General features: G+C 41.7%; 2 protein-coding genes across 2 annotated transcripts in view; both read right to left on the minus strand.

The window, feature by feature from the left end:
* Positions 1-1,898: 1,898 nt before the first annotated feature.
* On the minus strand, positions 1,899-3,651 carry rasd1 (RAS, dexamethasone-induced 1). The gene is made up of 2 exons (XM_047608111.1): positions 3,255-3,651; positions 1,899-2,995 (listed from the first exon to the last, which is right to left on the minus strand). Exons 1-2 carry the CDS (start codon positions 3,523-3,525, stop codon positions 2,466-2,468), a joined length of 801 nt encoding a protein of 266 aa, XP_047464067.1. The 5' UTR covers positions 3,526-3,651; the 3' UTR covers positions 1,899-2,465.
* Positions 3,652-11,082: 7,431 nt separating this feature from the next.
* Positions 11,083-26,106, minus strand: part of pemt (phosphatidylethanolamine N-methyltransferase) — a 53,305-nt gene continuing 38,281 nt past the window's right edge. Inside the window, exons 6-7 of the mRNA XM_047608139.1 lie at positions 16,771-16,845; positions 11,083-11,974 (exon numbers count right to left, since the gene is read on the minus strand). Coding sequence (XP_047464095.1) covers positions 11,920-11,974; positions 16,771-16,845 — 130 coding nt within the window. The 3' untranslated portion in view covers positions 11,083-11,919. The remainder of the gene's footprint in view (positions 11,975-16,770; positions 16,846-26,106) is intronic.

Raw genomic sequence — 26,106 nt, forward strand, 5'->3', positions numbered from 1 at the left:
TTTGTGTGATAAACATGTGTCCAGACTGCTATCTATCTTGCAGAAACAATTTCCACCACACTGGCTAAACTTGACATGAGACAGGATTGTTAGAATGAATGCATGCTTGTGGTGAGATGAAAATGAAACGATGACTTCATGCTGTTGCATGGTGTGTGTACCCAAAACACGCCAAAGCAGTGTTTTCTTTTTAATCTCGCGAAACGTGCGCCAGCTCAGAGCTTGTCTTGACAACCATCTCCACCAGATACTTTCAGAAAGCAATATTTGCCGAGACATTCCTGAGAGCATGAACGTGTGATATAAGCCACGCTGTTCCTCATTGTCCTGCAGCTGCTGCACACTCTGTACTTATCACCGCCAGACCAACACCCCCACCCCCCACTCCGTCTCTGACGCCGGCTCATATGTTTCTTTCTGCCACTTGGGAGGGAGATGCTGCCACTGACATGTATGCATGCCCTCAGACTGATTCCCACGGATTTGTTTTGTGTGATCTGGAAATGCTTTTGTTTGAGCGCTGGGGCCTATCGGGTCGGGGATCAGCGCACAGATTTCATTATGACGAAAACAAATGTTGCTCTGCTGCTAACGGAGACAACGATGCATATTAGTAAAAGCTGTCATTACGTAGTCCAGTGATGTACGAACCAGGACTGGTGCACATAGTTTTGCTGAGTGCAGTGTTACAGCTGTGTGTCCCTGATTCTTTACAGACTTTCTCTGCCTCCTCTCTCTCTCTCTCTCTCTCTCTCTCTCTCTTTCTGTCTCACACACACATACAAAAGCAGGTTATTGCTGGATGTTCTGTGTTTGTCTGAGTTTCACAGGATACAATATAAACGATTACGGCTGATAGCGAGTAGCTGTCACGTCACAGGGAGAAAGTACTGGACACCGTGTCTCTGGTTCGTCTCAAAAAGGCTGGAAATTCTAAAAGCAGGTGTTAATAACATAGAATTAATTCCACGGTGAGCACAAACTGTGCGCTTTGTTTTGGAACTGCAGGGTGTAATAATCCCCCTGTGAGCAGGGCTTTGTTGTTAAAATGTTCGAGTGCACTCAAGGATAGAAATATTTCGGCGTTGGACGGACATAAGGGCAACAACATCCACTGGGTGGAGTGTTGCTTCAAAATCTGTGCGTGATATACTTGCAATTTGAAGGTAGCTTTTTTTGGGCGGGGGTTGCTCTTTCAGTCTTTTTGCAAGTCAGTCTTTCTTTAATTATGTCTGACAGTTTGGGTCATTTCCTTTTTCCTGGAATCACGGTGGTACAAATAGATCTGACTTTTACTCCCCTGATGTTTTCCCAACAGCTCAAACCTTGAATTGTTATCTTCTCCTGGCCGTGAAAGCGTCAGTGTAGCAGAGCCCGCGTCTTTGCACAAAATTTTCTTCACTCTTGGATTTGGACTCAACATGTGTCAGTCGTGCGTGGAGCTTTTTGGGTCGTGTACGTTTTAAAATATATATGAGGGATGATGGGGAGTTTCTTGAGGATGTCTCATCCAAATAGCTTCTTAAGTCCTAAGAGGCGGCTGGGGAGTTTGGGTTTAACAGGCACAAATGAGGGTGTTGCCTCCTGGAACTGACATGACTAAAGACAGTTGTTGACAGTTGCAGAAACTAGATTCAAGTCTTACATATTTGCACGAGTTGTAGAAAAATAAGGCTTTTGCTGATTTTGTGCACCAGTCGCTGAGTGTGATGAATATTCATAATATATCTGAATGACAACTATAAAATTGTTAGATGGTGATTGCCTGTGGATAAATCTTGTGTTTGCATGCGCTGACTGCTTTTAGGTACAACGTGAATTGCAAGTGTGAAGGTTTTCCATTAAATGTCAACATTATAGAATAAACATAAGTAATTGAGAGGCCATGCAAAAAGGTGTTTTAGTTTGCTTCTTTTTTTTATTACATTTAAAGACTTTTTCTTTTGCAAAAAATAACATTGACAATAAATATACATTCACAATAAAAATAGTCCAAAAATGCAACAAAACATTCAAGTGTACTTAGCCATTATAAAATCTATAAGATGTAAACAAATGGTACTTCCTCCCCACCCCCAACAATGCACTTCTTAGGCCAAGAGTCTCTTCTTTCTCCTCTCTGGCATCTGTTAAAGGCATAACGTCAACTAAACACACTGTAGCATCGGTGCGAGTCTCACAAGGTATGAAGCCACGTCACACATTAGGCTCTGATGGACAGAACAAGCTAACATTCTCATATGTCTCGTGGACAGTGTTTTTATTTGGCAGTTAAAGCTGCAGTGGTCCAGTCATTGTCCTTGGAGACGGTGCAGAGCCAGGGCGCACGGCAGCGGCGGCCCCGGCGTCTCCACACCTCAGGTGTCAGTTTGAGCTCAGGCGGTCACACAGGTGGCCTCTCAAGCTGACGCACCAGGTTCCTTCTCCACAAAGATTTGGTCTCGAGTCTGCTCCCCGGTGCGCCATTAGCTGATCACACATCTTTCTTTGTCTTTGCCTTGGCCGCCTCCGATGGCCTTCTCCTTTATGTACATGAGGTCGCTGTGCACGCTGGGTCTCCGGGCGCACGGCGTCACCACGCCGTATGCCTCCCCAATGTCCTTCAGCTTCTTGTTTTTCAGAGACTTTCGGTGCAGCATGTCGCAGTACTGCACGGACACTTTGCGGTGGAGATCGGGGCTCATTTCGTGAGGTAGCTTGGCCAAGGTAAACAGAGTCTGAAACATCTTATCCACGTTCTCGTTGCGTTTGGCGGAGATCTCGAAGTACGCGCACTTGTCGTCTCCCGCCACCAGCTGCTCGATCTCCTCCTGCTGCACCTCCCGGTAGAACTCTCTGTCGCCCTTGTTCCCGCAGATGACCAGAGGCACGTCGATGTTCTCTTTGATCTTGTTTTTCAGGCACGACTTTGTCTCGTAGATCTGGCGCTTGAGCCTCTGCACCTCCTGGAAGGAGTCGCGGTTGTCCAAGCTGAATACTAGGATGAACACGTCACCTGGAGGAGAAACAAAGATAGAAGGGCTTGATTAGATTTCTTTGCATTGAATGACCATTTGCTGTATGCACATGCACAATAACGGTACTGCATGAAAAGCACCGGCGCATCTCGCAGCCGTGCGTTAAAGGCGCACGGCGCGCACAGAGACCGCCTCTTTGCAACATTTAAAAAGCTCGTTTGAGCAAAAATCAGATCTTTCTGATTATGCACAACTATTCTGACTCAACAAAACAGAGACAAGGCTGTGGATAAGTACCTGTCAGTATTGAAAGTCTCCGCATGGCGGGGAAAGGATGGTTCCCCGATGTATCCAGTATGTCCAACTGGTAAACGTCTCCTTTGATGCTGTACAGTTTCCTGTGAAAGTCCTCGATGGTCGGCGTGTACTGCTCGTCGAACCTCCCGTTCAGAAACCGCGACACGATGGCCGTTTTCCCGACTTTGGTGGACCCCAAAATCACCATCCTGTAGCAGTTCTTTGCTGGGATGTCAAAATCGCTCTCGGACGGCGACATTTTCTTAATCATCTTTATGCCCTGGTGCGTTGTCTTGCTTCTCTCTGGATATGCTCTGCTCTTGTGCGTAAAAAATGTGGCCGAGCTTTCAGTAGAGATGCTCTTGGTCGCGCTGCTCTGCGTTGATGTCTGAACTCCGAAGACTGGAGCCGCGTATTTAAGCTCCTCTGCGGGCCCCTCCTCCTGACCGCGTCAGCGCCCATTGAGTCGGTCCTCGGTGCTTCTGTTGAGCGCAGGGAAAAGCGGACTAAACTCTCAGTGGTGCGTCAGTTCGTCATTTCTTAAGAAGACGAGACCAGAGCGACGGGAATAACAAACGTGTAAAAATAATTCATCCTAAAAACAGTACGCTACACCATTAAGGAGCCGGGACAGAGACGCTGTGCGTAACAGCCAAAAAATAACTTCCATATTAACAAGTGGAATATTACCAAGTTAATAATTGACGCGCCTTATTGTGTTTAACCCGGTTTGGTACATTGTGTTAAAACAGATTGAACTTTAGACATTTTCTCACAGCAGACAGCAGATATAGATTCATCCAGAATCAGCAAAATTGGACTTGAGTGGTTGTTTTTAGTTTTAGCCTGGAAAATATGTGTTCTTTCACAGTATATGAGCATTACAGAGGGGGAAAAAATAACATGCAAAAGCAATCTCAATATCACCCTGTCCTCTTATTTATCCTTAGCTGTGTCATGAAAGTCGCATTCAATGACTCATTCAAATGCTCAGCAGCTGCAGTTCATTCATGTCAACATTCAGACCTGCTGCAGCCTCCACCAGAAAGAGCGATTGGAGACGCTGCAGTTAGCAAAGTGGCCAAACGGGGGCACTCAGAGAACGGATTTATTCCAGTGAATGGCTTGACTTACCTGTGGAAACAAAAACAACGAAATCATTGTGTGATTGGCTGTAAGTGTGTGTGCGTTTGTGCATATAAGCAGTCTCCATCTGTTTGTCTGGTTTCCTTTCCTTCAAGAGGATTATTATTCATCACAGCTGGTATATGCAAAAACGTTTTAAACTGACAGTTACCACAATTATTCGTTTGCAATGAATAGGTAGGAGGGAATAAGAGTGTGCACGGAGGTGGGAACACAGCTTCTTATTTTTTTATTTTTGTTTGTCCCCAGCAGTGGATCAAACAATGAAATGAAGTCGTTATTGGGTTAGACTGCATGACAAGAGGTCAGTTGATTCAAACCTGCTGATTGACAAATGAGATTGCTGCTGTAATATGGTTCACTCAGCCTGGTGGGAAGGATCACACTGTAACTCAGTGACACAGAATCATGAAAATCCAAACAACATCTGCTTGTAGATGGAAGCCATGGTCCAGATGAAGAGTTCATGTGTAAAGGGAGAATGGGCTTCAAATTGATAGGAAGGGAAAAAAAAGGATTGCTCTTGACCAGCTACTTCGTTTTTTTCCCCCCTTCAGATTTAAGACGTCAGTGTGACGGTTAAGTGGTCGGCGGGCAGCGATTCTGCTGACCTGACTTCAGCAGTTCCAGCACTGTGTTGAGAAAATGTGCGACTGAAATGAGAAACGGATTCAAACTTGAAGACTTCATCCAGGTGCCCTTATGCAGACAGAGACAAAATCTGGGCTGGGTTGCTGGGTTCACCTGAGGGAAGTCCCAGGAACTTCTACTTCTGAAATGAATATCTCTGAACTTTCAAATAAACTAAAGGTTCTGCTCTTTGCTATGTGCATTTCCACTGCCGTCTAATGCAGGGGTTCACAACCGGGGGGTCCAGAGATCACAGGGTGTGCACCAAAACTCGTCTGATCTGAGCTCATAGTTTTCACCTGTTTCACCAGTCACCAGTGTGTCTCCCTACATGTACGATAAATGTTTCCTGTATATAAGGAACTGTATAATACTGTGGAAAGTCCGATGGTGCGTCTGTTTGTGTACTGGGTGAAGTGGACCCACTTTTCTTAGATACAAGTAAGGGGCCTCTAAGGAAAAAAGGTTGGGAACCACTAGTCTAATGCACTGCAAAGACTGAGCAAACTACTCGATATTTTGCAAAGCAGCTGCTTCTGTGAAACAATGACAACTTTCAAAGAATTTAAGGCCGTTCACTGCCTCACAGAACTCCCACAGACTGTTTTTCCCCAGGCTTTGTTGTTGGTTTGTCCATGATTTCTTTTGTACACAATGACCAACTTGATATTTTTTTTTTTAGGTTGAAAAGGTTAGGGTCAGGGTTAGACGGTTCAATGCTTACGAGCCAAGCTACAATACACAGTTAACCAGGAAAAGATCTACGCGGTGGGCCGTGTGAAGAACAGTGATTCTTCCCAGGATCACAGCACTTTTTAGGATGCCAGCTCAGTGAGTCCGACATTAAGTGTGTCTCTGTCAATGTGTTCATGCCAGCTTTCATTATGCATATGTTAAGAAAAAACAAAAGAAAGGCCAAAAATGAAAGACAGAACTCAAAACACTGGAAAACAGCTTATGATGTTGGCTGACGAGAGGAAAAAAGTTTGTATGCTGGTAAAACCAAAATGCAGCAAAAATAGAACCAGGTGCACGACTCACGCAAACACACTACTGGAAAAAAAAAACAAAAATAGCAGCAGACGAAAACATCAGAGTTTGTGGTGAAGAGAGAAGGCCAACCTTCCTCACGTTAATACACAAAATGATGTTTTCCACATTTTTTTTTTTTTTTGGTTTTCATGTCCTGAATTCTTAGATCAGCCACAACATTAAAACCACTGACAGGAGAAGTAAATAATACTGACGAACGTGTGACAAAACAATGTTCTACTGGAAAACTTTTGGACCTGGTATTCTTGTGGATGTTACTTAGATATGCAGAAACCACCTAGCCCAGACCTGGCCTAACCCTAAACCTAGCCCAGACCTGGCCTAACCCTAAACCTAGACCAGACCTGGCCCAGGTGGCTCCAAATTGTCTAGATCCCCAACTGATCAAGTATCTGTGGGATGCAATGGAAAAAGCCTGATCCACAGAGGCTGGATGCTAATACTTTAATTTGCATTTTCTTTGGGTGTGTTTTGGGGAATTTAAGTAGCAGCATCAGCCATCAGAGGCAAACCAGGAAATGGTTTGGGGCAGCAAAAAAAAATACTAAGGGACAATAAACACCCCAAGCCTCCCCTCTACATACTCTAGGACGAGTCACAGTCAACAGTTTTATATGCATGCATGGAAGCCAAACCCTGAGTCACCATTAAGTCTGGACTAGAGGCCGACACATTCGCTGCTCTGAATCTCCATCAGTGCAGATGAGTTGGGCCCAAATGATGCACAGTAAATACATAAATACAAGTAAATACGAAAGCTGTCATATTATTTGTTCTTAACTTATAACATGGAGTGGCTTCTGTGCTACACACAAAATTCCTAACCTAGTACACAGATCAGCCATAACATTATGGTGAAACCTCCCCTGTGAGGTTTTAATATTGTGGCTGATCAGTGTAGTCAGGGGGAGAGACATGTCTCCGCTGTGGAAAAATATTTGCTGTATTTGAGATGAAGAAAAATCTTCTTGTGAGCTGAGGCGATTCCCACCACCCATGACCCTGTTATGTGTGACTGGCCCTTGAGCTTGTAAACTCAGGAGATAATCAGTGAGCGCATTGTCTGTGTCGGTGGTGATCAGGTTAACAAAGTACAGACTGCGTCATAGAGTCAGTGGACGGCGCGGCACTCAAAACTTAAAAGTATGTGCTTGGGGCAGCAGCGAGAGGAGAGAAATAAGGTGTTGCATAAGAATATGTACTTTCCAGTGTGGTACTGAGGGTAAACCCCAAAGAGAGACGCAGAAAAACACAACAGTACATAGAAGGGCTTTAATGCTCATAAGAGATCTAAAACAAACAGAAGAGACTGAATGTTGCGGGAAAGGAGAAAAAAAATGTGCAGTTCCCCGCTGCTATCATCCGACTCTCTGATCTATTCCGGTTACATGGCGAAATTAGAGCAGCGCGCAAGTTTCATAAATTTCTTTTGGCCCAGTAATGAAGTGGAAACGGCGAATAACAGACAGACAGTGACGCCGCAAGGAAGGGCTGCAGTACAGCCTGGAACAGGAAACACACGGAGGAGACTGGAAAAACAAATACAACTTCTGCCCGGAAGGCTATTAAATGATAGATTTCCTTTGTCAAGTTAGCACAAAAACCTGGACCGTGTTCACCCCTGCTGTGAGTGTGGACGAATGTGTTGTCTCAGCTCCGCATGTGAAATTGTGGCTTTAACGGAAATGAGCTTGTTACGGGGATGCAGATGCAAATTCACACGTCAAGCAGTTGACGTGGGAATTTGTGGAGATGAGAGGTCGTTGAAAAAATGGCAAGACGAGACCCAGACACCCACAGGTTCCAGATTCCATTGTTTTTTGCCACAAATCTAATGAAAATAGGTTCCTTTTATTACACATTTGAAAACGGACAGTAACAAAAAAAAAAAAAAAAAATAGCATTGCTTACTATTTAGTGGTCCACAACCACTAGACCTTGGTCAAAGGCCGCGACTCAGGTAAAGACACAGAGTCCATGGATGAGTTCAGTCATGTCTGTGATAACAGCAGGAAAGAGAGCACTCTATATTTTTAGCCAGCAGAGATTATTGGCAAAAAGTTGAAAAATGATTCGTAGTTTCACTCTTGCAGCGTCATCAAATATTTTTACTGGTTATGTTGAGGCCACTACAACACCGGCTTTATTACCAAGCACAGAAGTGACGCAAAACTGTGTGACGTGCGAGATGTGTGCTTTGCATACCCACCATCCACCCCAACCACCTCCAGCTCTGATTCAGAGGTTACGTGTCATTAAAATGAACTAAAGCGTGTGTAATTAGGTGTGTAATTAGACTTTCTTGATGTTTTGAGCGACGACGGCCGTGAAATGCAATTTCCCACATATTTTCAGGAGCTCATGTTCAGTAATTGCAGAAGGCTGCCGTCTTCTAGTACCTTTCAGCCACTTGAACTGGAAATCAATCAGGCGGCAGAAGTGTGTGCGAGGCTGTGTGTGTGGTGCCCTCATTTCTGACGCAAGTAACTGCTTGCTGTAAGAAAACAAAAAAAAGTGTTCCGAGGCCATTCACTGGACTTGCCGCTCACTCAGACTTCACTTCACACGGCCAGTGCGCGGCAAGTCTCAGAAAACCTACTTCATACCGGGAGGCGAAAAGCATTGATTATATTTAAAATAAAGTCAGTAATTAAATGTCTAGTAGAAGTAATTTTCCTGGTTTAACACGAATGAAAATCTCAATGAAGCTGCTGCAGGGTGATGAGGAAAACTCATTTTAATGCGTTACAAAACGATGATGACAGCGCAATTACGTTTCTCTTTGCGTTTTGCAGGTGACGGCGCCGTCTTTGTGCTGCTTGCCGGCGACCTCTTTAAGCCACTGTCCCGGTTCACACAAAAACGCAACAACAGAAATTGTTGCATAATGTCTATTGTATTTTTCCGTTGCGTTTTCCAAACCATCCCACGGTCACATCAGCCGGCTGACTTATTCCACAGAGACGACCTGATGTCACAAATCAAAAATTGTTGAGGAAAGCAACCGCTAACGGTGCATAGCGTATGAGGAAGTTGTGCCGACCGTGTGGCACTGTATGAAAAATGAGGTGACAGCAAACACTACAATTACGACTTCACAATATAGAGCCCCACTTCTGATGGAAAGTGGTGACGGATAAATCTAGTCAGTTGTTGCCATAATCAGAGGAAGGGCGCTGCACAATAGATATCATGTGGACACAGCGACAAAAGAACAATTGATGCGTTCCCATGACTTTGCTTTGCTAAATAAAAGTGAATTTCCCTTTGTACGTGTTGAAAGGTGTTTTGCGAATGAGCTGTAGCACTCGTATAGCCTCGTCCCACAATATCCCATAATTCTCTTAAATTCTCATTACGTGACACTTCACTCTGAGGAAATGGACTTCAAATGAACTGGTCACATGACCACGGTGACGGGGACATTGTGAAAAAAAAGTGTTTCCATTGCACTTTTGCAATAAACTTTCATGAAAGTTAAATGTTTTACTGAAATTAGAGACATTTTTCAAAATGTATGCGTTTCCATTATCATTTTTTTTATGACGTTGTTTCCGTTTAGCGCATTTCCCACAAGCACTGAAGCAAACACTTGTCAGAGGCAGCGTCAGTGTCAAAGACCCAAAACCAAGACTGAGGAACATGAGAAAGAGTCTAAGACAAATGGGGTAACATCACTTCACAGAGCAGAGGTAGCATAGTGGACGACTCGACAGCCAACAAAGGGAATGAAAGGGCGCATGGGCAGAGGCGTGGTGAGACACAGGTGCAAATAATGAGGGAGGAGCACACAAGGAGAAACCAATCCACCAATCAAAGAGGGAAAAACACAGGAAAAAGACAAGAAGACCAAGGAAAAACTTTACAAAAAAACAAAACAAAACAAAAACAGGAAACAAGAGTGACAGACTCAGAACCAGAGTCTTCAGTGTATATGTACTTTACATGTGAACCGTTTATACCTGCTCGTTTGTCAGTCTGCCTCACTCTTGTTGGGGCTGCGTTTGTTTGGCCAGACAGGCACATTTTTTGCTTCACTTTCAACAACAGCAACTGAAACTTTCGCGCAAATTTCGCCGAAGACGAGTCGTACAAATGTATGTATCACCAAAGACGGTAACTTTCCTCCACGCGTTTCATCTTCCTTGATCCAAAACAACCAATTCGAAGGTTGTAGAGCTGGAGAAGCAGCTGGGAAAAACTGAAGCAGAAACACTCTACTAACAAGCGGACCAATCATGACCAATCTCGAGGTAATGTGTTACCTGGTGACGTGTTCATATTGACAGTTCACTTTGGGCGGCAGTAGCTCAGGAGGTAGAGCGGTTGTCCAATATACGAAAGGTTGGCGGTTTGATTCTAGTCTGTCAGTTGTGTCCTTGGGGAAGACACTTAACCCATCTTGCCCCCAGGTGTATGCTGGGTGGTGGTCAGGGTCAGAGTTGCAGATTGGCAGCCATGTTTCCGTCACTCTGCCCCAGGGCAGCTTTGACTACTGAAGTAGTTTACCACCATCAGGGTGTGACTGTGTGAGCAAATGAATAAACCAATAAAACCAATGCATTATTATTAGTTCCAACTCCTGTTTAGGAATGTGTGTGCTGGACAGTAGTGGTAGCAGCTGTCCTGGGCAATCACATATATTAATGTAGATCAAGCTAGCGACGTGGTTAAGCAGCAACTTGACTGTATGTTTTAATCTTTTTTTCCCTTTTGAATTTAAGGCTGTATACAGATGAGCTATTAGTCTTTTATTGCGCTGCATCTCGCAGCAATCACAAACCAATCAAGTGTGCTATTTATTATATAAGCTGCAACAGAAACACCATTATAGTCCACGCCTTAGGACTAGAGTCAGAAGGAGAATCATAGCCGTCATGGAAATCTACCACACATGAAATCCTTTTAGACATCAGCCTCTAAGAGGATGACAAGCCATGTCTTGCTTTAAGTGCTTCCATTAGAAATCTTGAGTCTTGAAACACAGGCAGACCAATAGTTCATACATCCAATCACGCTTTTATTACATAAAGAACTCCTATTAATAGAAATGCACAAATGTGGGCAGAACTGAAATTTGAGATGAATCAAGAACTTTGTTAGAGATGAAGGAGTGAGGCTGTTCGTATCCCTGAGCAATTTACACAATCATGTGTCAAAAACGTCACAGTTCCTGTAGGTCAAAACACAGTAAAGAAAAAAAAATAAACAAAAAAACAAAACAAAGATTTGGGACAATGGATTTGGTGTTTGCTGTGTCCTGGAATCTAAACCGTTGCAAAATACTGAACTTATGTCACATAGAGGTTTTCTTTTAGCTGACCCCATCTTTTCATTGTGTTTCCTACCTTTAGTCAACCGGTCGTTTTAGTGCTAATTTACAGCTGTTGACATGAAACCGTCTATGAGCCACATTTACATCTCCCTCTTCAGCCTTTTCTCCTCACACAACCGTACAAGTATTTTAAGACTACGGTAGAGTAGAGTAGTTTAAAACTGGTGGATTTGCCCTTTAACACTGATTTGTTGTCAATATTCTCCAGAACAACACGCTATTCCATCAACTTAACAATCTCTACACAATACAACACAAAACCATCTCCAGGTTCAGAATAAGGAGAATTAATGCACCCTGCTTCCTCGTTCATTAAAGGAACTTGAACTAAATTAGAAGAGGAACACTTGGATCTGTATCGTGAACATTTCTCTCGTATCTATGCTGGAGGTCGATTAATGACCAGTGCTGTCGCTCGCTCCGTCCGTCCGTCCGTCCATGTGACCGGATGGGAATCCTCAGCCAAACGTGGAGCAGGAAGTGTCTGGGCGGGAGGGGGGATTACTCACGCTTGCGGCGCTGACTCCTCTCCTGATAGATCCGTTCAGTGAATGGTCTGTAAATACAGGAGAACAAACACGTAATGGGACAATAAATCGGAGACTAGGACGGCGTACCACTCCGTGCCAGGAGCACGTGTGTGTGTGTAGGTGAACTGAACCGTGAGGAAGCTCAAGTTCATGCGTGTACGATAGGAAGATGTCTTGTGTCTCCACTCAGTTGCACACGAATGAATGCTCGTGCGGTTTGAACCAACGACCCCCTCGAACCAATAACTGGCAAACAGCAGCTCTCTGTTCCTGGAATGTATGTACTTGAGAGAATCTGGAAAATAACAGTCCTGTAGAGACTAAAAGCTGTTGTTCAGGGGCCAAAGAAAAAAAAAAACATGGACTATGGCCAATTTTTTTGCTCTCCACTGACAGGTTGACACCAGACCTCTGAATCATTAAGCACATTTTAAAATGTGCCGGAGACTGAGGCATGGAGGCTAGCCTTTGGTTTATTTTAGAGGAATATATTGTCATAACTATACAATACAACAAACCTCCAATGGGACACTTGATCTAAATTGTTGCACACATTTTCCCTGATGCATCTTATAAAGTAGTGGCCTACACCACTATTAGGAGAAGACGCCAAAGAAGAAGTGTTATGTATCAACACAACGGTCATCCCCTTTCCCAGGAAGAACCCAGGACTACAGGCTAGTGGAACCCAATCATCATGAAGTGCTTTGAGAGAGTGGTGCAGGCCCACGTTCAGCAGCATATTTGAGGCCCTGGACCCCCTGCAGAATGCCTGCCGGACCAGAAGGGCCACCTGAGGTGCTATCCCTGCTGCTCGTCATCATACCCTTGGTCCTCCCCCGCAAACTCACCTACAAATTGTCTACACTTGGTCTGCACCCGACCATGCGTGACTGGATCCTAGACTCCCTGACTGGCAGGCCCTGGTCTATCAGGGTAGGTAATAGGACATCAGCCACAGCATCATTCTAAAATTTGGGGACGACACTGGAGGGACTCATTGACGTCATTGTGCAAGGATAACAACGCAAGGACCAGCTGAAGGAGGTGATAGTGGACATGAGGAAGGGCAGCCACTCTTCACCCGGGAGCTTGAAGTGGAGAGTGAGCAGCTTCAAATACCTGGGCGTCCACATCAGTGAAGACCTTACCTGGACACGGAACAGCACGCAGCGTCTTAAAGACTGCTGAGAAAATCACAAAGGCTCTCTGCACAGCAGCTACCACCACAGACTCCACGTGAGAGCTGCCTCCATCCTCAAGGACTCTATATTTTTTGGCATTGATTGTGAACAGCAACATTGGGATTTCATTGTACAGAGCATGTACAGTACATGCCCTTGCTGTGTGCGTGACGATAAACTGATAATCGAACAACTAACAGTGGAGTTTTCATTCTTGCGAAACTTTTCCAGCAGCTAGAAATTTGAAACCGCAACGACACCAAGCAGAAAAATTCTGTAACAGTGTCAAAAACCCTGGTTCTTTGGATGGCCGCTTGAGCGTGCCTCCAAAAATAAGTCAATCCCCATGGATTTGTTTCAGCAAAAAAAAAAAAAAGACAAAAAGAAATGGTTTTGTTCTTCATAGCACAACAAGCTTGTACAGCACAGATTGTAAACAAAATATGAATGCCATGACAGCTTCGCAAAAGTGAAGCCATAATAAGTGAATGCCGCCTCCCTGTGTGTTTTAGATCTAACTTGTGGTGTTGTTTAAAGGCCGGTGTTGGAGGACCTCAGGGTTCACAAGGGTTGATACGGTAAAAGCAAGTCAGACAAGTAAGAAGGCCCAAGACCGTTAAGACGTTGAGTTAAGACATAAGATATATATACATATCCTCAAGCACTAGTTTGGTTAATGGGAAGAAACTAGAAATGGGAACTATCTGCCTAGGCCTCACCCATCCACCCTGGCTCCAATCATGTTCTACCACTCAATCTGAATAAGCCTGCCAGGAGTCTGGTCCTGCCATGATACTGACGGCCCACATTTAGCTTCAAATCCACAACCCTGAAATAAAAATGAAAGTGATGTACTGAGTACTGATGTACTTTGTGCAAAGGACTGGGACTGGGCTGAAACACAAAATGTCACAGACACCATGAGACAAAAGCTGTTGAGAAGGCCACACGTAACAAGGTCACACCAACTTAAGCACAGACATTTTGTGGATTTAAATGCACAATGTTTGATAAGTGACCGTGGATTCAAGAGAGAAGGTCAGATGCTGATCTGGGCTGTTTCCAACAGAAAAAACGTGAACAGGAGCTGAGTTAAGCTGAATATCGGCCACAAACAGACTAAATCCTTTTTTCAGCTTGACGTCAGCTTTCACGACTACATCTCATTTTAGAACATAGGAGATCATGAGCTGAAGAGCTGCAAGGTGTTGAACCCCCCAGACACCTGTTGTTTCCGTTCACTGTGTGGTTCCTGCATCTGCCCCACCGGTGATTTTACCCACTGCCGTCACCATGTGAAGTAACATCCCACCAGATGCTTTGCCGCCCGTGCTCACTTTACCTAAACGAGATCATTCAGAATCCGTGCCAGAGGCAAAAGACAAATATAGCATGCGAATCCTTTTCTAGTCATTATGTAAAAACCTGGCACCTGCCTCCTTCAGTGCACAGGGCCAAGCTACATGACACAGCCGAGGATCAACGGAAATTGTGGCATGTACACCTGTGCTCTCACGCACAGCATCCGCTAATGTGTGACATCTTCAGAAATGCATGCCTCCGACTTACCCTGACGCATCCTTTCATTCGCTCAACGGTCACTTTCTCGTTTCACTAGCTGGAGAAAGGAGGCCATTCTGAAAGACTCATCCAGACTAAAATAGCTGAAAGCTGTTCTATAACAGGTAATGGGTAACTTCAGGGAAAAAGATGACAGGGGCTCATCAGACATAGTCCGATACTCAGATTATTAAAGGCCTGGATTGCGTGGTCCTGGTGGCATGATGTGCTTATGTAAACGATAAATGTAGGTTATATCATGCCATGCCATTTTTCACCTTGCTTGTGTTTGTTCTTGCTGGGATTTCCAATTTAACTGTGTGGAAGTGTTTGGTCAAAGGGACAGCTAACATGCGGAAACCTGCACGGACAAGTATGGACGAGTATGGACACCCACGCACACACTTGTGTTTCTGTCTCTGAAAGGACTTCCCAGTGACATAATGCATTCCCCTGCCTTTACCCCAGTCACAACATAATCAAAATTTCAACCCTCAAGGGTTGCTGGGTCCAGAGAAAAGGGTCCCACAGTGTTGGTATTACATAAAAAAATTTGCCCTCACAGCTTAATAATAAAACCACACACACCCAAACACACAATGGGCTTGATGAGTAAGTGCACACAGCAGCTGCTTCAGGGCCGAGCTCTGCCTCATTTGAAGCAGGCTTATGCAGTAGCAGCATGCTGGTGCGTATCTGTTTGTCTGTGGGCATGTGGCTGCGGGGGACAGGTGTCCAGAAGTAGGTCACTCGTAACAGTTTTTCAGGCCTCACCTCTTAATCACCATTGGAGAGAGTTATGACCAAGATGTAAGGAAATATGGCCAGTAAAGCTTTTAGAAAGAAAATTCAAAAAAGACGTTTGTCTTGTTAAACGCGTCACTTTTGCAATCTCACTCCAGATTCACTTCAGAACTAATGGATGGCGAATAAATGCAGGTGACATTTGAAATAATAATAATAAAAAAATAAACACACATAAGAATAACACAGAGTCTTTTCACTGCACCACCCACATATACTCATGTCTGAGCTTCTGAAGAAAAAGATTTCTTGTAGTTAAGAGACATGTTCCCATTTGTCAAATTCTGCTAGATGTTAATGTTAACTTTTTAACTTTTTTTCTAGGGTCTAACTGATACAGTGTAGAGTTAATATTAGCTGTGTCTGGCATTTTTGCATTCCTGCAATTTACATGTCTGCTGGGAAAACAAAGACCACATGACAGCATTCAGATGTGTAATTTTACCAAGGGTTCAAATATTTACAGCAAAGTGAAACCACATGCATAAGCAGGCAAAAATCTACACAATCATACCCAGACTTCAGCCTTGAGATGACAAACTTAATCCAGAGTTGGGGTGCACTGACAAACAGAAGGTCAACAGACTGGTAACTTATCCAAACCCAGTTAAGCAGAATAAAATTCAGGCTTGGACAAATGTGGGTGATGGATTCTGGGTTATAAGGATGAGGACATAGAGCTAAACGTGAAATGTATTCATCTAAAGGTTCATGCTTGGAGTTCCACAGGGAAGGATCTAAGGTCCTCTGTTGTTTTTATTATATTAAATAGATTTGCGCCCACTGGTACACTTTCATTTCCAAAATGCTTGCTGTTCGAACAAAACTACTAATTTATGCTCACCCAACCACCTCACCTATTAAATCTACCTTGTCTCCACCCCAGAATCATCCATTAATTGTTCATTGCTCATTAAATTAAGTGTACACTGAACTTTGTTTAAGAGGCTAAACTGTAATAGTATGGTGACATTTCTTCTTACTGAGTGTTAAGTACCACCAGCACGAACATCAGTTAAAAATAATGTTAAGATTACATCTATAGAACAAGATATTATTTTTACTTTTCCGTGTGTCAAAGCAGTTTTATTGCAACTTCCTTTTGTTCGTGTATGAATTTAATATTTTATGTTTTCTAAAAAACGGTAAAGGCAGATACCATGAGCAACTATAGAGTAAAAAAAAAAAAAAGAAAAGAAAGACACCTCTTGGGTGCATCTGGATGGTCCCATCCATCCAAACCTCTACACAAGCAATTAACCAAACATACTTACCCCTCAAACTTTATTGCCACCTTGTAAGCCACGGCCACTACAGCAGTCAGCACTAAACCGACAGGACTGGCACCACTGCAGACAGAGAAAAATAAAGTGTCAGACACAATCGTTTGGTTACGTATTAGATGTGAATTTCTTCACAACTTCTTCTCTCTGCTGTACCCACTTCAGCCCCTCTATTTGTAAGATGTGAATTGCGTAAGGTCTGAGAGCAAGGGAGGAATATGAATACAAAAAGAAGTGCAACAGAACAAATACAGTGGAATTAGAAACTGTATTAACAATCAGTTCCTACTTGTCCGGTAACTTATGAAATGAAAATATCCCAAAACCAATATGCAATTTAGATGTGTCTCCAGCACTCAAACTAAAGCAAAAGTTGAGATTCCTGAATGCAGGAAAAGCACTGAGGAAAATGGATAACTGAACAGGTGTTTGCTGATGTATTAAATAATAATCTAAGGTAAAGTGAAAGTCAATTTTCAGAAAATACCTCACAGTTCGACCATACATGGTGTGAAAAGTTATCCCCCTTCCTGATTTCTTTTTCTTTTTTTTTTTGCATGTTTTTCACTCTTAAATGTTTCAGATCATCAAACTAATTTAAACATTAGTCAAAAATAGCACAAGTAAACACAAAATGCATTTTAAATGAAGGTTTTTATTATTAAGAGGAAACAAAATCTTCAAAATACTTCCCACTTGTGTGAAAAAGAAGGGCAACCCTTAGCAGTAGCGCTTTAGAGGAATGTTGGTCCTCTCATCTTTGCAGAATTGTTTGATGTGGTTGTGGGTTTTTTTGTGACCTTTTGAATGAGCCGTCGCTGAGCTCTTGGTGTAAATTTGGTCGGTTGGCCACTCCTGGGAGGGTTCACCACTGCTCCAAGTTTTCACCATTTGTGGACAGTGGTTCTCACTGTGGTTCGCTGGAGTCTCAAAGCTTTAGAAATGGCTTTATAACCTTTGTTCCTCAAGTTCCTTGGATCTCTGCAAGATGTCCAGCTTTTGAGGATCTTTTGATGAATGAATGGATAAATATATATGATGCATGATATATATCCGTATGTTTATTTCAGCTATGCTTATGTCTATAATAGTTGCACTGCCACCCTATTTTGCATATGTTTGAAATCAAAAATTAATACTTGAATAGCTTAATGTTGAGTGCAAAATTATAATAATAACGTGTATTTATAAATAACACCCAAGTTTAATATAGCACACATATAGTAGGTAGGTGATCAGTACTTAATCTCTACATCAGTTTGGGGGTCTTTGGTTTGAAAAACACTGATCTGAAACATTAATGAAACATTAAGGTGTGACAAACAAAAAAAGAAAAAGAAATCAGGAAGGGGGTCAACACTTTTTCACACCACTGTAGAACACACTGACCTACATATACCTGAACTGAATGTGGCACAGTGACACAGTTTTATTTATAGAAAAGAAAAAGAAAAAAAAAAGAAAGGAAAAATGAAGCCACACTTTCACAGAGACGCACGCACAGACTTACATGATGCTTTTAATGCTCTGGCCATAACTGAGTAGAACACTAGAGTGCTGGGCTAAAAACTCTCTCATGTGTGTAACGCAAAAACAGACACACTCGAACGTCCTCAGCAGCCACACGACATCTAAAAATTAAAAACGTACAAAAAAATTTATTTTATTTCTTTTGCGAACACGCCACCTGTTCAAGTTCGTCCTCGCCAGCGAGAAGCAGAATCCTACCAGTCTGAGGAAGCAGATAATGGGCTGCAGGTGAGGCTTATAAAACTCAGCCCATTATGACCTAGTTATGAAGGCAGTATTGGGATACAGAGGAAAAAAAATGAAAATGTGCATGGAGGTAATCGAGTTTCTTCCTTCGGTTTAGCAACAATAATAAAAAAATCTAGAGCAAACTCTCTCTCTCATTACCTGGAAACATCTGGAGAAACACTTGACATTTAGAATAAAGCTCTTTAACGGTGATTGGAGAGTTGGTTGGAATTTGATGGATGAAAATGTCCATGAAGTCTGATCCCTGGAGTCACTGTTAACTTCCACTTGAGAAGTCTCGGTTTCTTACTTCTGTTTTTACGTTTTACCCGTGCTAATTTATGTTAATTAATAACACTTTTGCATAGGTTGACTCTGCTTTCGGAGCGTCTTTCTCAGTAGCATTTGGTGCTGTGACTTACGCCGCAGATGCCCCTTCTTGTTCTCTCGTAACGTGAGATTTCTGTGTCTGTTCAGTAACATCGGTGATTACGTTCTATTCACGACTTTCATCAACTTCAAATCTGACACACGACACCGGCCTCAGAGAGACCCGCTGATTGCGATACACCAATCTGACATGATGAGTCAGTAGACCTTGCGTGGTACTCTATTTACCGCTGACCCATATTACACGCTGACATAATTGCAAATGACAAAGCCAAAGCTGGTCACGGCGTCGGCTGACTTGCTAGTGCCAAATCGGAACATTGTCTCCAATCAGCGGAGTGACACACTGCTCCACTTTCTCCTTTTTCTCTGTGTTCGCAACGTGTGTAGACTGACGATTCACGTGTGAATGCAAAATCAGCAAATATTCCACAAATAATAATAATAATAAAAAAAGTGTATATTCACCTGTATATTCAACTCATTTACATGCAAATATAAATCTCATATTTACAATTCTCCACTGGGTTGGGAATCAACTTCAGATTTGTCAATGGAAAAGAAGCGTATATGGATTTGCACATAAATTGAATTTTATCAATGAATTGAAAATAAATAAATAGAAGGGATGAGTTGTCAGTGGCTGTTCAGATAAATATAACTGATTATACAGTTAGTGTTCATGCTGAAAACATCAAATGGACTGAGTAATTATTTATTAAATGAAAAGGTAAATAACATAATAACATAATATGTCTTTATAGATTGGATATGATGATATGACACGGCCTATTTACAGTGTGTACTGCACCCTGATTTACTTTCATTAGCCTCATACGATATGAAAATATTTAATGCTGCCGCAGCAATGGATGCTGATTTAGTAGCAAACGCTGGCAGAAATAAATCTACATTCTGTACTTGTGTTTGGTGAATGATAAACAGACATGGTGACTGTTTGTAGATGAATCAAACAGATCAGTTTTCAGGCAACAGATGTGGTAACAACATATTAGTTTATGAGACTCATTTTAACCCTTAGGCTGTAAAAGACTGTTTTTTTTGTTGTTGTTGTTTTGTTTTTTTTGATTTTGTTTTGTTAAATGTGACATGATGATCAATCTCACGATCACATGGTCCAGAAAGAGAACAGCTGTCACTTTGTTGCAAGACACCAAGCCTCTGAATAAATGAATGCTGATATTAGAACAAATCTAACATTATTTTCCAAATCTGAAAGTCCAAGTCTGACCGCTGTTGTTTAAATCTCTAAGGATATCTGCATGTATGTATATGAATATGAATATGCGCGCCGTGTGTGTAATGTGCTGTCGGTATGAATCAGGCTGCAGACGCTCATGCCTTAGCAATGTGAAAAATCTGCAGTATGTCCTGATGCGTCCTCTGAGTAAGTAATTTGTCCATAAGCCGCAATTTAAATGCATAGAACTGAATGATAATAGAGCAATGAAATACCTCACGTATTTGTTGCACAACAGAGGCAAGAGTGCAATATGTAGTCTCTCAGACATATTTACATATGGTGTTCTTTCATACAGTTTGTTTCCAGAAATTTGAAACTAAAAGACAACTTTGAACATCTTTAGCCCTCAGCAGCTAGTCAGTGGGGTACGTAGCTGCTGCTCCCGAGTGTCAGAAACGTAGTTACTTACAGACTATTTTATGAAATTATAATTATGTCTACAGAATATCAACACTAAATCATTACAAAAGGCTGTACATTGGTGGTTCTTTTAGCTAGACACTAAAGACATGCTAACCTGTTTCAAATGACAATGCTAACGAGCTAACCTTTAGCATATATAATGTTGCTGTCTTAAACAGTAAATGTCATCTTAGTTTAGCATGTTAATATCATGTTTGCTCATTTAAAAATAGCTTTGAATGACAACATGTTTAGGATATGATAATATTTACTAATTATGAAACGTCACCTTAGCTTAACATGATAAAATGTTCCAGTTAGCTAAATGTCATCTCTAAATTAGCAATCTGCTAATTAGCAAAGCTTAGTCTTGCATGTTAACATGATAACATTTGCTAATATTACTTTCTAATAAGGCTACGGAGATTAGATTTGCATACATATGGTTTAATATCTAGACATAATAGTTTAAATTTAAACTATTAGGTTTAAATTTAAAAGTCCATGGTATTTTTGATAGTTTGGAAAACAATTTATCTTTGGAAATATCTGCAACTGCAGAATTCTTAATGCAATGCTTCAACACTGTGCAGCACATTGGTTGAAAAGGATTTTATTTCCTTAGACAATCTGTTTGTGAATCTCTAAGGGGAGCTGAGAGAAAATGTCCAAAAAAACACATGACTCAAAACTGTAACCGTGTGGTCAACTTTCTAAGTTAGCTAAAAATGCATATGTGAGTGCAAATATCCTTCAAAGTTTTAAAATTCAAGTTCAAACCATTTCCAGCTTTCAGATTTTCTTTACCTGTGATTTTTTGCTTTAAAGGTAAATACTAGTGTCAACTGATACCATTATGATCATACTGACCAAACAGGATAATACAAAACACACACACACACATATATATATATACATACATACAGTGCGATTATTGCTTAATTCCACTTATTACTTATTTGTTTCCCTCAACACGCTTTTTTTCAAACTGACGCCATCAACAGAAAAGATGCCCCTGACCCACTTTACTATATGATCACATTTACCATAAGGCATATGACACGAGCTTTGTTTGATAGATTGATACGTGCTTTTCCTTTGTAGACTACAATACAGGCAAAACTTATCCCCGTTATCATCTTTTATAACCACACATAGGTTTTTTTTCTGACAGAAAGAGGGAAGTTATTCTAAGGAAACTGGGTCAATGACATGCAGTCACATATCACTTCCTGTTCAAGCTGTGCAGACGAAACAACATATCCATCTTAATGCTGTCTGTGTTACTTTAATCTAAACCTGCCATCTCTCATCTTTCAAATAATTTCTTAGTAGTCCATTAGCTTGTTGGTTACTCCAATGCTAAAGAAAAATAATTCTAATAAATCCATGTTTTTATTCAAAATTTTTCTCATAATTACATAATATAACACAAAGTTGACTGTTGTACAAAACACAAGTCAGACAGGAAGTGACAGGACAGGAACACGTAAGCTGCTTCAGAGGGAGACGCTGACTCAGAAATCACATAACATTATTATGTTACTACACCTGTGGTGGCTGCAGCACCACAGGTATTAACAAATTTTGCTGTCGTTCAAAGCATCATAAATTCAACAGGTGCTCGGCACTCGTCACAAACTAGCCGGTCCGTCTTCACTATTGGGGTCACAAATGCAAGACTCACTGGGTTGGAGGACTGAGGTTAGGTTGGTGGACAGAATACCTGGTCATGTTTAGGTTTCTCAAAAGGGATTCCATTTTTCAGGTGGGAATAATAAAGTGTGCCACCGGGAACTGATACAGTATTATTGTCACTTTGCACAAGGCATCCCCACAAACCCTGGTGATGAGCAATTATAAAGAGACAAGTTAGACTAAAAATGTAAAATTTACATAATCATGTAACTGATTTGTGATCGTGGGTAAACCATCTATACACCTGACATTATGAGACATTCATTAAAAACAACATCAAGCAGATAAACTTTAGCCTTACCCATCAGCTCCCAAACTTCCCAGCATAACTAACAATCGCAGTAGAACAAAGACCATGTGTCATGTCAAACTGGATTTTTTTTTTTTTTTTTTACAATTTTCCCAACAAGTAATTGGAATGACCTTTGAAGCAATGAGGCAGATGAAGAGCAAGTAATGTGCTCTTTGGTTCAAGATATAAATGGGAGATGACGGCACTAACCAATTTATTTTGAAAGCATTGACATATAGGTTTTAATGTATGTACGAACGTAGCCATGAGGAGAAACACTGACCGCACAATCCACCGAGTCAGTGCGAATGTACAATTATCCTACTTGTGACTGGTAATAAAAGTATGCTATGAGGGATGTCCTTATTTATTTTTATTTATTTCATTTATAACAAAGAAATCCTCACACCACGGTATTCTGGTGGTTTGAGAAATGGGAGCATTGATGTTAACTTGTTAACTGTTCACTTGTTTTAGGCTGGAGGATGTTTTTGTGAAAGAAAAATGGTCAAATACTTTTTTTTCACAAAAGCCACATTATTATCTTCACGACTTGCAAGGTCACTGCTTCACTCCTCATGTTGACACACAGCTCCAGTTCAGTCTTAATGGCACGAACCATCCAGTTACTTCCTTTACTCCTCTTTCAAACCATCTTTATTCTCTGGCTCAAGTCTGTACATTGTTTTCCTCAAAGGAGTGTCTTTTTTCCTTCAGGTGTAGGTGGACAGCTGTCAGATATACGAGCAGCACAGCTTCGTGGGCAATTATTTAGAGATGAACAAAATAAAAACACAAAGTCATACTTTTACCACAGCTTGGTGAGCTGCTAGCAATTACAGCCATGAGTCGACGCGATTCTGCCCCGGAGCAGAGACTGACCTTCTGAAGCTCAGAGCCTCATTGTTCTCCCTGGTTCAGAGATAACGCTTTTGTCCCGCAAGCACAACACATGATTATAGTCCATGATGCAACTGGAGTGCACTTTCGGCCACACACTCTGGGAAAAGCCTGGTCTGATTAGGTGAGAAGGAGTTTACTCCAGTTTGATGGGTGCTGCTCTTACCTCGAGGAATATGGACGATTTTTTTGACCCACGCAAAACCCTGACAACCCAAGAGTTCAACACGGGAGGCAGAGTTTCAGTCTTACACACTTCTCTAGAACTGTCTCACACCCAAAGCTCCTCAAACTCTCAAAGTATAAAACTGACTGATTCTCAGTGACTTAAGCTTGTAGTGTGTGTGCTAGGAGCGCTTAGATTATGTTACTTATTTTTTTTTTATGGAATACAGAATACGTTCATATGATTTTTTTTCTGCTTTTTTTAAATTTTTTTTTTTAATTGTGATCAAGCGTTGTGGAAATTCAATCGTACTAACAAATCTCCATTACCATGACATCACCAGTTCCAACACTTGTGCGTATTGCAGAAGCCGAAGCAGCTCCAGTCTGGCATGTCTAACAGGGAGCATTCAAGAACAGCTTGGAGAGGTGGGGATTAATGAGTTTTTTATTCAATTCTGTTTTATGTGCATCAGCAAATTTGTGGTAAGAGATGAGAAATGGGTCATAAAGCCAGTTTAATATCAGGTTGATTCATGCCGATTGTAGCTGAGATATTTGATTCAACAAATGTACCACTGGTGGAAAAGTTAGAGAATCACTAAAGTTACTAAGATTCATCAACAAACAGGAAACTGAAGATTCGCTGTTAGTAGTCCATTAGTTCTTGAGATATTTCAGTTTGGACCAAAGTGGTGGACGATTCATTATGGTTATGCCCTAAAAAGGTGTTTTATGATATACAGTGTAGGTATTTATATAGTATATGTTAGTATATGTTATCACTAATTAAAATATGTTAACCATATGTGCAACACTAAAAAGAGAAGCTCTGCTTTTTCCCCCATATTCTGCGCACAACCTACATTTCTAAAAGCTTACATGACAGCACATGACAGTGTTACATAAAAAGTGCTGCTCAGCATGACTCTAAGTGTTTACTGATTGTTAATGTTCTGGGCTACTGTACATTTACTCCGCCAGCTTAGTACCACAGCGCCGTCCACTGAATGGTGCTCCACGCAAACACGTCAGAGTATGTACAGACCAAAAAAAGATTAAAAAAATAAAAAAATTCACTGGCATCACGCACAGAATAAAGTTCTCATTTTATTTATTTATTTAGCAGCACGGGCCGGGCTTGTGCTCGTGTGCCAGCTAAAGCGCACTGGCTAATGCATGTCAACTAATTGCCTGTCTAGGTCACACACAGGGGCCAGTAAGTGGACTAATGTGTGGTGGAGATTGTCTGGCACAGCACAGGGATGAGGGGATGTTTTCTCCATCCTCATGTTCTCCAGTTGTAGCTTCGAGCTGATTGTTATTTTGCGCAACAAACCCCCACCATGGGGTTTGTTGGTATAGCAACACTCACATTTAAGAAGCATGTTCTTTTTACCACCTCCATGTTTAATTAAAAGGACACAGGAAAACTGGCCACTGATTATACTGTGGATCAGTGTTTCTTTGACCAAGTGTTTGCATGTTGTACATACACTGATCAGCCACAACATTAAAACCACCGACAGATGAAGTGAATAACATTGACCATTTTGTGACAATACAGTGCTCTGCTGGGAAACTTTTGGACCTGGCATTAATTCATGTGGATGTTACTTCACCCACCTAGACCAGACCAGACGCCCCCACCCCATAGCAATGACACACTGTGATGGTAGCAGCCTTTCCCAGCATGATCCAGTCTGACACAGACACACACACAAAATGCTTTAGGAACAACTAAAAAAAAAACAAACATGAAAAGCAGCGCAAGGTGTTGACCTGTTAGACAATGTTAGACAGGTGGTCATAATATTATGCCTGATCAGTGCACATTAGTTTTTATCTCACAGTCTACAGTCAAGCACATTAAGACATGATGCTGTCGCACAAAACTAATTTTTACCTTTTAAAATGTTGCTTACACTGTTCTTGCGTATTGTATGTGACTAATTGTTTTTTACACCATGCGCATAACGGGTTATTAGAAGGAAATACATATAGACGTGTGTAAAAACTGTAAAAAATATGTTGCATCTGTTAAGATTTCAGCTCAGAAAAATTTTGTGGCTACTCCCGAACCATGATGTAATCGGCAGTACAGAGCTTGCAAGGTGACATCTCACAAACACACGGCACGGAGCTTTCTGTAGTAGAGCTGCTAGCTCTTTCACAACATTTGCACCTGTCAAACCTCCACCAGACTTCCCACAGAGACATGAAACGTCTGACAACTGCAGTGGATATAAAAAGCCTACACCACCCTGTTAAATGACAGGTTTTTGTGATGTAACCAACACAAGACCAAAATCAATGATTCCACTATTTTTTTTCACCTGTAATTATAACCTTTACAACTCAAAAAATACTTTAGGAGGAGAAAAGTACATAATACCCTTATAGTAATACTGTGTTGAAGGACCTTTTAATTCTATTGCAGCACTCTTTTTGGGTACGA

This window comes from Mugil cephalus, chromosome 16 (genome assembly GCF_022458985.1).
Source record: "Mugil cephalus isolate CIBA_MC_2020 chromosome 16, CIBA_Mcephalus_1.1, whole genome shotgun sequence".
In the NCBI taxonomy this organism is placed as follows: domain Eukaryota; kingdom Metazoa; phylum Chordata; class Actinopteri; order Mugiliformes; family Mugilidae; genus Mugil; species Mugil cephalus.

Bases quoted from the DNA above. Each gene is read 5' to 3' on its own strand.
- rasd1 (XM_047608111.1), bottom strand. From the start codon at position 3,525: ATGATTAAGAAAATGTCGCCGTCCGAGAGCGATTTTGACATCCCAGCA. The intron at 2,996-3,254 runs GTACTTATCCAC...TTTCTCCTCCAG, and splicing joins GAGACTTTCAATACTGACAG to GTGACGTGTTCATCCTAGTA.